Source organism: Scyliorhinus torazame, chromosome 5, assembly GCF_047496885.1.
Source record: "Scyliorhinus torazame isolate Kashiwa2021f chromosome 5, sScyTor2.1, whole genome shotgun sequence".
Lineage (NCBI taxonomy): Eukaryota > Metazoa > Chordata > Chondrichthyes > Carcharhiniformes > Scyliorhinidae > Scyliorhinus > Scyliorhinus torazame.
Genome location: NC_092711.1, coordinates 147,026,506 through 147,039,813, shown reverse-complemented (window position 1 = coordinate 147,039,813; position 13,308 = coordinate 147,026,506). Strand labels below are relative to the sequence as shown.

The following is a 13,308-nucleotide window of genomic DNA, read 5'->3' as shown; positions in this document are numbered from 1 at the left end:
CGAATGGAACACCTGCCCCACCCAACCTTTGCGTAGTCTCACCTGGTCTATCAGTTTCAAGTGCGTTTCCTGTAACATAACGACATCTGCCTTAAGTTTCTTAAGGTGTGCGAGTACCCGTGCCCTCTTTATCGGCCCATTCAGCCCTCTCACGTTCCACGTGATCAGCCGGGTTGGGGGGCATTTTTTTACACCCCCCCCTTGTCGATTAGCCATCCCCTTTTTCCAGCTCCTCACCTGGTTCCCATGCAGCTGTGTCTCCCCAGGCGGTGCCCCCCCGCCCATCCCACCCCATACCAGCTCCCCCCTCTCCCCAGCAGCAGCAGCCCAATAGTTCCCCCCCCCCCGGCTAGATCCCCCACTAGCGTAGTTACACCCGCCATGTTGCTCCCAGAAGTCAGCAAACTCTGGCCGACCTCGGCTTCCCCCCGTGACCTCGGCTCGCACCGTGCTACGCCCCCTCCTTCCTGCTTCCCTATTCCCGCCATGATTATCATAGCGCGGGAACCGAGCCCGGGCTTCCCCCTTGGCCCCGCCCCCAATGGTCAATGCCCCATCTCCTCCACCTCCTTTCCTCCCCCCACCACCTCCTGTGGAAGAGAGAAAAGTTACCACATCGCAGGATTAATAACATAAAACTCCTCTTTCCCCCCCTCTTCGCCCCCCATACTCGCCCCACCACTTTGTTTCAAACGTTCTTTTTTTTAATAACCCGCTCATTCCAATTTTTCTTCCACGATAAAAGTCCACGCCTCATCCGCCGTCTCAAAGTAGTGGTGCCTCCCTTGATATGTGACCCACAGTCTTGCCGGTTGCAGCATTCCGAATTTTATCTTCTTTTTGTGAAGCACCGCCTTGGCCCGATTAAAGCTCGCCCTCCTTCTCGCCACCTCCGCACTCCAGTCTTGGTATACGCGGATCACCGCGTTCTCCCACTTACTGCTCCGAGTTTTCTTTGCCCATCGAAGGACCACCTCTTTGTCCTTAAAACGGAGGAATCTCACCACTATGGCTCTAGGAATTTCTCCTGCTCTCGGTCCTCGCGCCATCACTCGGTATGCTCCCTCCACCTCCAGCGGACCTGCCGGGGCCTCTGCTCCCATTAACGAGTGCAGCATCGTGCTCACATATGCCCCGACGTCCGCTCCCTCCGCACCTTCAGGAAGACCAAGAATCCTTAGGTTGTTCCTCCTCGCGTTGTTCTCCAGCGCCTCCAGCCTTTCCACACATCGTTTATGGTGTGCCTCGTGCATCTCCGTCTTCACCACCAGGCCCTGTATGTCGTCCTCATTCTCGGCAGCCTTTGCCTTCACGACCCGAAGCTCTCGTTCCTGGGTCTTTTGCTCCTCCTTTAGCCCTTCGATCGCCTGTAATATCGGGGCCAACAGCTCCTTCTTCATTTCCTTTTTGAGTTCTTCCACGCAGCGTTTCAAAAACTCGTGTTGTTCAGGGCCCCATATTAAACTGCCACCTTCCGACGCCATCTTGGTTTTTGCTTGTCTTCCTTGCCGCTGCTCTAAAGGATCCACCGCAATCCGGCCACCTTCCTCTCCTTTTTTCATCTGTATCCAGGGGGGGATTCCCTTCTGGTTCACCGCACAGTACTTTTAGCCGTTAAAATTGCCGTTGGGGCTCTTATTAAGAGCCCAAAAGTCCGTTCCACCGGGAGCTGCCGAAACGTGCGACTCAGCTGGTCATCGCCGCACCCGGAAGCCTGGGAGAGCATATTTCCACTGAGATTACCCTAAAAAGCTGATGAAGGACATTTATTTTACCCTGGATAGTAAATAGTGTTTTCCCCCCACTACAGTTGGATCTAAAATAAATACATTTGCCTCTGTTACATTGAGTCTACAGCACAGGGTCAGGCCAGTCATCTTGATTGGTCTCTGTCAATATTAATGCTCCACATGAGCCTCCACCCACCTCTCTTCATCTCCCCCATCAGCATCTCCTTCTATTCCTTTCCACCTCATGTATTTATCTAGCTTCCCCTTCAATGTATTCAAGCTGTTCACCTCAACCACTCGCTGTGGTAGCGAGTTCCACATTCTCACCACTCGCTGGGTAAAGATGTTTCTCGTGAAATCCCTCAGTTACCTGTGATCCAGTTAAGGAACAAATTGATGGAAGAAACTATATCGATGGAACAATTCTAGTAACGGACACTAAAGAGGCGGCGGAAGGTTTTGCAGAATTTCCAAATCAAACACCGGCACAGAAAGGACTGAAAGCTGATCCGAAACGCCGTGGAAGTGGGAGAGTGTTCCAACTAGGGGCTGGTTTAGCACACTGGGCTAAATCACTGGCTTTTAAAGCAGACCAAGCAGGCCAGCAGCAAGGTTCAATTCCCGTACCAGCCTCCCCGAACAGGCGCCGGAATGTGGCGACTAGGGGCTTTTCACAGTAACTTCATTGAAGCCTACTTGTGACAATAAGCGATTTTCATTTCACCTGAAACACTGGTTTGTGTGGTGGCTTGTCTTTTTGGATACTAGTGAGAAAGGTCTGTGGAAACAGTGAGAACTCAACCCTCTTTCATTAAACAACAATAAAAGTCTTCAGTAAAGTAGATGAAAGATAATGAAACATTACAAAGAACAATCTTATACTTCGGTACATTAACAGTGAGCATTTAGTCTCTCAAAGACGGGGAACACAAAGGCATCTATTTCCCACATAATCCTCAACTCTACCGAGACCCCTCCTTTTCCCAAACAACAACCAAAATCCATTGGTCAAATCTAGCCAGTAACTACCACACGGTACGGCCTAAGTGACCAGGACTTGGGAATGGTCTTCGGTTTAGCAAAGAAAATGATCTTTTGCACAAACTGGCCTTTTGTCTTCAGCACTTCATCTGTAGCTGAGCTGTTTCCCTGGGGATGGCTTCCCCTCACTCTCTCTCTTACTTGTTTATTCAACACCTCATCTGTGACCAGCCTGCTTCCTGGCTCACAGCGCTCTGCAATTGAGACATTTAATAGTCAAAGAACAGCCTGTTCCCTAATCTTTCCTGTTCCTTCTGTTCTCTTAGTTGCTGCCCAGACATGGTTTACAAAGTACTTGGCTGTTTGATTTTACTTGTGCAAAAAAACGAGACATTCATTTTAATAGCATCCTACCCTCCAGATCTCGGAATGAGCAGAAAGGGTTAATGACCATTAACACTGAACTAAATGGTCCTGTTAGTGAGATGCAGGATACAGCTGGAAAAAATCCAAACCACTGGACTGAGATCAAAAGACCAGTCACAACCTCAGAACGATTGGTGTAAACTGATTGGTGAAATGTGTGGAAGGTTCAGAAAGAAAATGCAAGATCCAAAACGAGGAGGCTGTTGATGTTGCTCAGGAAAAATTCAATGGAATCCGATCTGAATGGGATCAGGAGAAACTGACAGATTGAGAATTGTTTAAAGCTCAGACCAAACGAGAATATCAAACCTTTCTGCTTGAGCAGAAACAGCATCTGGATGATGTTCTTAAAGTGGCCCAAGGAAGATCTTGGCCAAATAAAGAACCAGTTCTTGGTTCAAAAGAAAGCCATTTTGAACTTATCTCAAAAAGAGAATTTAAAATGTTTAAGGCTGGAAATTGAACTTTAATCTGAAACTATGAATTAGGAACAGCAGACGGCCATTCGGCCCCTCGAGTCTGCTCCGCCATTTGATAAGATCATGGCTGATCCAATTGTATTTCAAGCTCCACATTCCCGATAACCTTTGATTCTCTAACAAAGAACAAGAATCTATCTACCTCTGTGTTAAACATATTCAGTGACCCGCCTTCTGCGGCAGAGTTCCAAAGTCACACATCCCTCTGAGGGAGAAAGAATCTTGTCTCTGTCCGGAAAGGACGGCCCCTAATTTTAAACAAGTGCCCCCTACTTCAGGACACGTCCACAACAGGAAACATCCTTTCCATGTCCACTTTGTCAATACCGTTCAGGATCTTATTTACTTCAATCAGATCAACCCCTCACTCTCCGAAACTCCAGCGGAAACAATCCCAGTCTGTCTATATGACTGTACGACAACATGTAACGAAGAGAGGGAGAGACAAGTTAACTACGGAATTTACAAAGATGTTTTTTGTCGAGTTGAAAGATGAGGATGTATGAGATAGGAGCAGAAATAGGCCATTCGGCCCCTCGAGCCTGTTCCACTTTTCATTAAGATCATGGCTGACCTTGTTGTGTCTCCAGTTCCATACTACCCAATGACCTTTGATTCTCTTGTCTAATACACATCTAGCTACCTCCACCTTAAACATATCCAATGAACCTGCATCCACCTTCTGAGGCAGAGAGGGCCAACATTGCACAATCCTCTGAGAGAAAAAGGACAATAAAGTTCAAATCTGAAATCAGCAGAGTCTGTTTTGAAGACAGGTTGAAAGTTCACCTGTGGAGAACAACGAGGAATCTTCAGTTGCACTTGGACCTTTGGCTGGAATGACTGCAAGAAGCAAACTTTCAGAAACCAGGTAAAAAGTGTGACATTTTTCATCTCAAAATGGACGTGGAACTCAGCAGAGAGCTGAAAGATGAGTGAATTTGGACAATGGGGGATTGATCAATGTGTATTTAATGCTGTTTCTCTCTGATTCCTATCACCCGATGCCATTAATCCTTCTCAAACACTCTGATTAGAAACATCAGCTATCGTTCAGGGGATACAATAATGACCTGATTGCGTAAACTGCACATCCACTGACTTTGTAAAACAATTGCTTTATCTTGCTCCCTATCCAGTTGTATTTGTGTCTTTTTATGGAAGGTTTACTCTACATAAAGATATTTCACTAGTCCTGATATTTCACTGACTCCAGCTATGCTGCATGGAATCCCCACTCTTTTTAGTGACTTCAATGTGTTGATATCACAAAATTGAAACAAGAAGAATTTTATACTCCTGAACCTTGTGTCGATCTTCACCATGTGGCGAATCTGGGTAACATTTCCAACAATCTGATCCACATACTGTTGGGTGCAGCCACCGTCTAACACAGCACAGTTGAATGAGTCTGTGACAAACACACTCATCACTGGATCACTTCATGCTGATCTTTCAGAAGGCCTTTGACAAGGTCTCACATGGCAGATTACTGTGTAAAGTTAAAGCACAGGGGATTACGGGTAGTGTTTTGAGAAGGATAGAAAACAGGAAGCAAAAAGTTGGAATAAATGGGTCTTTTTCCGATTGGCAGGCAGTGACAATGGGGTACCGCAGGGATGTGTGCAAAGACCCCAACTGTCCACATTATATATTAATGATTTGGACGAGGGAACTAAATGTATTATCTACAAATTTGAAGATGGTACAACGTTGGGTGGGAGGGTGAGCTGTGAGGAAGATGCAGAGATGCTTCAGTGGGATTTGGACAGACTGAGTAAGTGGGCATGTGCATGATATGTGCAGTATAATGTAGATAAATGTGAGATTATCTGCTTTGGGAGCAAAAATGGGAAGGGCAGATTATTATTTGAATGGATGTTAATTGAAAGCTCAGCAAGACCTTGGTGACCTCATACATCAGTTATTGAAAGTAAGCGCGCAGGTACAGCAAGCAGGCAGTAAAGAAGGCAAATGTATGTTGGCCTTCATAGCAAATGTATTTGAGTATCGGAATAGAAATGTTTTACTGCAATTGTATAGGGCACTGGTGAGGCCACACCTGGAGTATTGTGTGCAGTTTTGGTTTCCTTATCTGAGGATGTTATTGCTATGGAAGGGAAGGTTTACCAGGCCGATTCCTGGGATAGCGGGACTGTCATGAGCAGAGACTAAATCGGTTAGGATTATATTCATTGGAGTTTAGACGAGTTAGAGGGGATCTCATAGAAACTTACAAAATTCCAACAGGATTAGACAGGGTAGATTCAGAAAGAACGTTCCCGATGGTGGGCGAGTCCAGAACTAGGGGTCATAATTGGAGGATAAGGAGTAAACCTTTTAGGTCTGAAGTGAGGGGAAATTTCTTCACCCAGAGAGTGGTGAATCTTTGCAATTCACCATCACAGAAAATAGTTGAGGCCAAAACATTGTGTAATTTCAAGAAGGAATTAGATACAGCTCTTGGGACTAAAGGGATCAATGGATATGGAGGGAAGTCTCAGGGTATTGAACTTGATAATCAGTCATGCATCATAGACATCCAACAGATCATCTTTCTTGTAAACCTCATCAATGAAACCCTAATGGAAAATCCAAACTTTAATCAGGATCCAACTGACGGGCTCCCAGAATACTTTGCTTCTGATTTTCCTTTTGTTAGGAAGTGAGGATGCCGAGGCCAGACCTTGTTTCCTCCTTGGTGGGGATGTAACCCCTGTCCACATCTCCACTTCATTCTTCCACTGGTCATATGGCTCAGACTCCGAGAACATCGGCGAGTAATCAGACCCTGACAATTTCCACTTGCTTCAGTTATTTCTCACAAAAACTACTGGGATTGTAAGATTCTGTCTGAACTATTATTTTTCAACCTTCACAATCCGGCAACCATTCTGTGTTCCTATGTTACAATCCTGAGAGCTTTATGGTGAAGGAAGAAACTGGAGCCACTCTGTACTTGGTATGGATTTATTCACAGAGTGAAACATTACAGGTAGATACCTCCTGACCCCACTCCACTCCATGTCAGTCAGTGTTTCTTGTTACAGAAAGGAGGGGAATTAATTTAAACAGCTCTGATTTCTCCTCTCACTACTGGTCTGTAAACAGAATGGAGGTTTTGATTCCTGATCTCCCCCTTTATAAATGGTGGCGTATTTTTCTTCACCTTTCAGTTTGGTGTGAGCTCGAACCTCCATTAATAATCCAGCCTTAGGGTGGACTCAATCTCTATTTGGTGTGGATTTGTTCACAGAGTGAAATGTTCCATTTATAAACCACCTGCCACCACCTGATGTCAGTCAGCGTCTCTTTCTGCTCCTTTAAAACAAACAATAACATTGACTGGGCAGTGAAACAAAAAACAAATTATCAAAGTAAAGTTATAAAACTTGAAACTAAAATGTTATCTTGTGAGTCAATGATGCAGCCCAACCCCCGCAGTGCCCACCGGGCATGAAGAATGGCTCTTTATATTTGCTCAAGTAACCATCCAATCAATACTGTGGATACTGAAACCCAACAGATACAATTAACACCACAATCAGAGCATCTAAAATGTCTCTAATCAGTGTGACTGCCTTGGTGTCTCAGCAGCTCGGATGAACAAATAAATCCCTTCCCACACACAGAACAGGTGAACGGCCTCTCTCCACTGTGAACTCGCTGGTGTGTCTGCAGGTGGGATGACTGAGTGAATCCCTTCCCACATGCAGAGCAAGTAAAAGGACGCTCCCCATTGTGAATTCGCTGATGTGTTTGCAGGTGGTAAGACTGAGCAAATCGCTTCCCACACTCAGAGCAGGTGAATGGCCTCTCCCCGGTGTGAACTCTCTGGTGTCTCTGCAGAGTGGATGAATCCATGAATCCTTTCCCACACATGGAGCATGTGAAAGGCCTCTCCCCACTGTGAACCCGCTGGTGTGACAGCAGGTTGGATAACTGAGGGAATCCTTTCCCACACGCGGAGCAAGTAAAAGGCCGCTCCCCATTGTGAATTCGCTGATGTGTCTGCAGGTGGGATGACTGAGCGAATCCCCTCCCACACTCAGAGCAGGAGAACGGCTTTTCCCTGGTGTGAATTCGCTGATGTTTCTTTAGAGTGGATGAATCAATGAATCCCATCGCACACTGAGAGCAGGTGTGTGGCCTCTCTCCCGTGTGAACTCTCTGATGTAACTTCAGGTTGGATGACTTGGTGAATCCTTTCCCACACTCAAAGCAGGAGAATGGCCTTTCCCGGGTGTGAGTTCGCTGGTGTAACTGAAGGTTAAATAACCGAGCGAATCCCTTCCCACACTCGGGGCAGGTGAACGGCCTCTCCCCAGTGTGGCTGCGTCGATGAATTTCCAGCTCGGATGGGACTTTGTATCCTTTCCCACAGTCCCCACATTTCCATGGTTTCTCCATTCGGCAGGTGTTTACGTGACTCGCCAGGTTTGGCAATCAGTTGACAGCTTGGCTCACACACACAGAACACGTATGGTCTCTCCCTGCTATGAATGGTGTGATGTTTTTTTCAGGCTGTTAAGTTATTTCCACAGTCAGTTAACTGGAAGACTCTCACTTTGGTGTGTGTCTCAGTGCTCTTTCAATCACACTGATGATTAAAATCTTTTGAAGTAGTCAAAACAAACATTTCTCCCTCGAGACTCAAAGGCCAATGATATTCAGGCTCTGTGAATCTGAATGTCTTTGGCAGATGCTGACATGATGTCTGGTTTGAGATTTCTGTCTGTAAATCCTCCTCTTGAAACATCCTGTAAAAGGAGATTCCAAAATTCATTACTCAGCACAGGATAGAAATTTAGAAAAGACAATTCTGTTTTTATGGAATATTATTTTCCATCTTGTTTCCCCCAAAACTGTAATTTCCATCCCACACACACTCCCTCCATTCTAGCCAGACAAATAAATGTGTCAAGCTGTTGGAACAAAGAATGTCAATGTCTTTAAGAGAGAGAGAGACCTGGACCAACCTTTCCAGGGTCTGCACCCTCCCTGGATTCACTGCCTTTCCCTTCAGTTGCTGCAAGTCACCAATTGAAGGTCAGAATGAGAAAAGAAATGGAAAGGGGGAGAAAAGAAAGTGTTTTACTCACAGATGTTGGAGACAGGAAGAGGTTGCAGTCTGTGTGAAGCTCAATCTCTCAGTCACACAAAGCCCGCGCGCTGATTGGCTGGAAGACGAGAGTCCTTCCGGTTCCACAACTCTTTCCAATGGTCTAAACCTCAGACGAAAGGTCAGGAGGCGGGCTCTCCCCTGCACCTGTGCAACTTCCCCTCTTGCTTGGGACATGCGCAGTCCGGGGCCAGGGGGAGCTCACCGAGCTGCTTCTCGCTCTGGCTGGAGCCGTCAGCCGGTTTCTTGGAAACCTTTGTCTCGAGGAGGTACAGGGTGAAAACTGGTGGGGGTGGGGCTCCGTGTCCGCGTGCCGGGCCTGCGCACTGAGACCCGAACGTCACCGTTGAACAGAGTGATTCTTATTGGCTGATTCAGACCGGGTTCCCGTGACGTCACAAAGCGGACTTTGGAGCTGAAACTGCCTCCTGTTTCCAACATCTGTGAGTAAAACACTTTCTTTTCTCCCCCTTTATATTTCTTTTCTCATTCCCACCTTCAATTGGTGACTTGCAGCAACTGAAGGGAAAGGGCAGTGAATCCAGGGAGGGTGCAGACTCTGCAAAGCTTGGCCCAGGTCTCTCTCTCTCTTAAAGACATTGACATCCTTTGCTCCCTCAGCTTGACACATTTATTTGTCTGGCTAAAAGGATGGTCTCTTTCCTAATGTTCACAATGAAGGGCTGTAGGAGATGGCTGACATTTAAGGGACAGTAAATTAATATGAGACAGAGATATGTCTAGTATTTTTAAATGGTACAGATTAGATAATTATGGTTCTGTAATAAAATACATTGATTATTATTTATGGTTGTGTAATATTGAACTGTCCTTATTTCTATATTTCCAGTCATCTCTTCCTCAGAGGGTTGTTAGTCTCTGGCTTTCTCTTCCACAGGGACCAGTGGAGTCTGGGAGTCACTGAATATGTTCAAGGATGAGTTGGATGGATTTTTAATATTTATTGTGTTATGCTTTTTAAAACTATTTTTAAAATAATGAATGCAATAGACTAACAGAAATATTGATGGAAAATGGGTATAGTGTAGAACAACTGATATTGCCGCATAAATACAAGCAACACATTGAGAATTAATTTGTAGCAGGATATTTTTGGGACTAGAGCTGCTATGTGAAATGCCAGATCAATTGAACAACCAGTTAACAGGTTAACACAGTGAGTGGGGAAAGAGGGTAAGATTATATAAAAACAGAAGGGTAACAATGCACGTCCCAAAATATTACAAAACAGACTAACAGCATAGTCAAATTAAAATAACATGGATGACACAGAATCTCTATTGTGCAGAAAGAGGCCATTCGCTTCTTCAAGTCTGACCCTCAGAAAAAGCACTCACCGAGGCAGACTCCTCACCCTATCCCCATAATCCGGTGCATTGATCATCATCAACCCACCTAACCTAACATCTTTGGACTCTAAGGGGCAATTTAGCATGACCAATCCACTTATCCTGCACATCTTTAGACTGTGGAAGGAAACCAGAGCACCCGGAGGAAACCCACGCAGACACGGGGAGAATGCGCATCTCCACACAGACAGCCACTCAAGGAATCAAACCTGCGACCCTGGCTCTGTGCGGCAGCAGTGCTAACCACTGTGCCTGACTCTGGGCTCCGTTGAATTGAATTCACTGATGGAAAGCCCTGGAGGAGCAAGTCAGCCAGATTGGAGCACATGCATTTGAGATAAGGGTCGCATAATTTAACAAATGCATCAGACTTAGACTGAAGTAGACATTAAAAATTCCAATGGGATACATTCCGTAATCAGTCTGTGCCAGTTTTGGATAGAGGGAGAACTGACTGGACTGCTTCCATATCGAGCCTGATGGATGTTGGGTCTATCCTAACCAAATTCAGTGTGAACCTAAGATGAGAGGCCAATTGATAAAGCCTGACATTCGGGAGACAACTCCCCACCCCCCACCCCCCTCTTGGTATTTGGAGCTTAACAAACTTGAGGTAAGGTTTCTTTTTGTTTCAGATAAATGTACTAATCATTCCATTAATTTCCTTAATGACTGGTCGACAGCAGTATAGGCAGCATCTGCAGAGGGTACAACAGTCTGGGCAACACATTCATTTTCATGAAGGCGATCCTACCTCGCCATGAAATCGGAAGAGCCGATCACTGGGAAAGGTCCCACCTAATAGTCACCATCAGCTGTGGAAAGTTGGCCCCATATAGCTGTCTGAAAGAGGTGTCATTGACATTCCCAGATATTTAAATCCCAAGAGGGGAGCACCTGATTGGAAACTTAGCAAGAGGAGGGGGCTTACCCTTCAACATCCCCCTCTCCCCACCAGCATAGCCTCTGACTCAGTAAAATTCATCTTATAACTAGAGAAGGCACTAAATCTATCCACAATCGGGTACAGCTGGTTAAGATGAACATTTTGCTGTGGTTTTTATTTTTATCTCCGTGCCTAATGGTCTTTTTGCCAAAATTGTTCTTTATGGGGGTGGATAGGTTGGTTTAATCGTTTGTGTGGGCAGATAAGGTGGCAAGGATTAGGAAGACGGTGATTCAGAGAGGGCGACAGTCAGGCGGCTTGGCCCTGCTGAACCTGTTATACTATTATTGGGCGGCGACGCAGAGTAGGTGTGGAGTTGGAGCAGGGAGATGGAGGCTTTGTAGGCTTACATTAAAGGGTCGGTGGGGTTAATGGGTTACAGAGATAGGATGGAGACATGGGCTTATGTAGGGTGCTCTTTCGAAGAGCCGGTGCAGACTCGATGGGCCGAATGACCTTCTGCACTGTAGGAATTCTATGTTCTATAGTAGGGTGCGGGGCGGGGGGGGGAAATGCGGTCTGATCATGGGAGGGGGAACTTCACCACTGTTCACAGGATCCATTGACTGACAGATCAATCCCAGAACAGGGAAAATGACAGGCACAGCGAGGGAACTGAGAATGTTCATGGAGCAGACGGGGGCAGTGGACCCCTGGCAGTTCATGGAGCAGACGGGGGCAGTGGACCCCGGGCGGTTCATGGAGCAGACAGGGGCAGTGGATCCCTGGCGATTCTTACACCCGGATGAGAAGGAATTCTCGTTCTTCTCACCAGTACACAAGGTCTACACTCACATCGGCTTCTTTGTTGAGGGGAAATCGGTGCTTCCCGAAATAGCAATCCACGATTGTAATCTCAGACCATGCTCCACATTACATGAATGTGAGGTTGGAGACAAGCCAAGCCCAATGCCCCACATGGAGGTTGGACACGGCCCTCTTGGCCGCCAAGGTCTTCTGCCAGAAAACATCACCGGCCATCGGCAAGTGCATCACTAACAACCAGAACGGGGAAGTCTCACCTTCCACATTCTGGGAGGCACTGAAGGCTGTGATTAGGGGATAAACAATCGGCAAAAGGCTCGCAGAGACAGGGAAGAGAGAGCGGTTAGGCAGCAACTGATCAACTCCATTCTGGAGGTTAACAGACGATACTCCGAGGCCCTGACCATAGAGCTTCTGCTGGAGAGGAAGAAGCTGCAAAAGAACTTTCACCTGCTGGCCACCAGGAAGGCAGTGCACCAACTCCACCAGGCACGGGGGACCTTTTATGAGCACGGAGAGGGCTAGCCGCCTGCTGGTTCACCAGCTGAGAAAGAAGGCAGCCACGAGGGAAATAGCTCCGGTAAAGGATAACAGAGGCAGACTAGTTTAATAATAATCTTTATTATTGTCACAAGTAGGCTAACATTAACACTGCAATGAAGTTACTGTGAAAATCCCCAAGTCACCACACTCCGGTGCCTGTTCGGGTACACTGAGGGAGAATTCAGAATGTCCAATTCACCCAACAGTATGCCTTTCGGGACTTGTGGGAGGAAACCGGAGCTCCCGGAGGAAACCCGTGCAGACACGGAGAGAGCGTGCAGACTCCACACAGACAGTGACCCAAACTGGGAATCGAACCTGGGACCCTGGCGCTGTGAAGCAAAATTGCTGACCACTGTGCTACCGTGCCGCCCAACCATAGCCGTCCTGTAGCCCAACCAAAAAAGGTCAACCAAACATTCGAGGCCATCTACCGGGGACTGTACACCTCCGACAACCCCTCCCCTCCCCCGGAGAGAGTTCGGAATCTTCTTGGGCTACAAACTCAACCTGGGCAAAAACAAAGATTTCCCGGTGAGGGGGAGGGGCAGAGCTGGAGGGCCTCCCAGTTAAAATAGCCCAAAACAAATTCCGCTACCTGGAGATCCAGGTTTCCCACGAGTGGACACGGATCCACAAGTGGAAGCTGACCAGTCTGGCGGAGGAAGTCAAAAACGACCCACAGAGATGGGATGGATTCCTGCTTTCCCTGGCGGGGAGGATGCAGACGATCAAGATGAACGTACTGCCCAGGTTCCTCTTCCTGTTTGGATCCTTACCGATCTACATCCCCAAGGCCTTTTTCCATTCAATAGATAAGGTGATTATGATGTTTGTGCGGAGGGGCAAGAATTCAAAAATCCCTAAAACAGTACAACAATGGAGAAGAAACATGGGAGGCCTGGCCCTCCCGAACTTGCAATACTATCACTGGGCAGCCACGGCC

At 46.8% G+C, this 13,308-nt stretch overlaps 1 protein-coding gene across 1 annotated transcript in view; it reads right to left on the bottom strand.

Annotated features, from left to right (window-relative positions):
- Nucleotides 1-6,572: 6,572 nt before the first annotated feature.
- The window catches only part of LOC140417959 (uncharacterized), a 97,997-nt gene continuing 91,261 nt past the window's right edge, over nucleotides 6,573-13,308 (bottom strand). Inside the window, exon 5 of the mRNA XM_072501390.1 lies at nucleotides 6,573-8,062. Coding sequence (XP_072357491.1) covers nucleotides 7,181-8,062 — 882 coding nt within the window. The 3' untranslated portion in view covers nucleotides 6,573-7,180. The remainder of the gene's footprint in view (nucleotides 8,063-13,308) is intronic.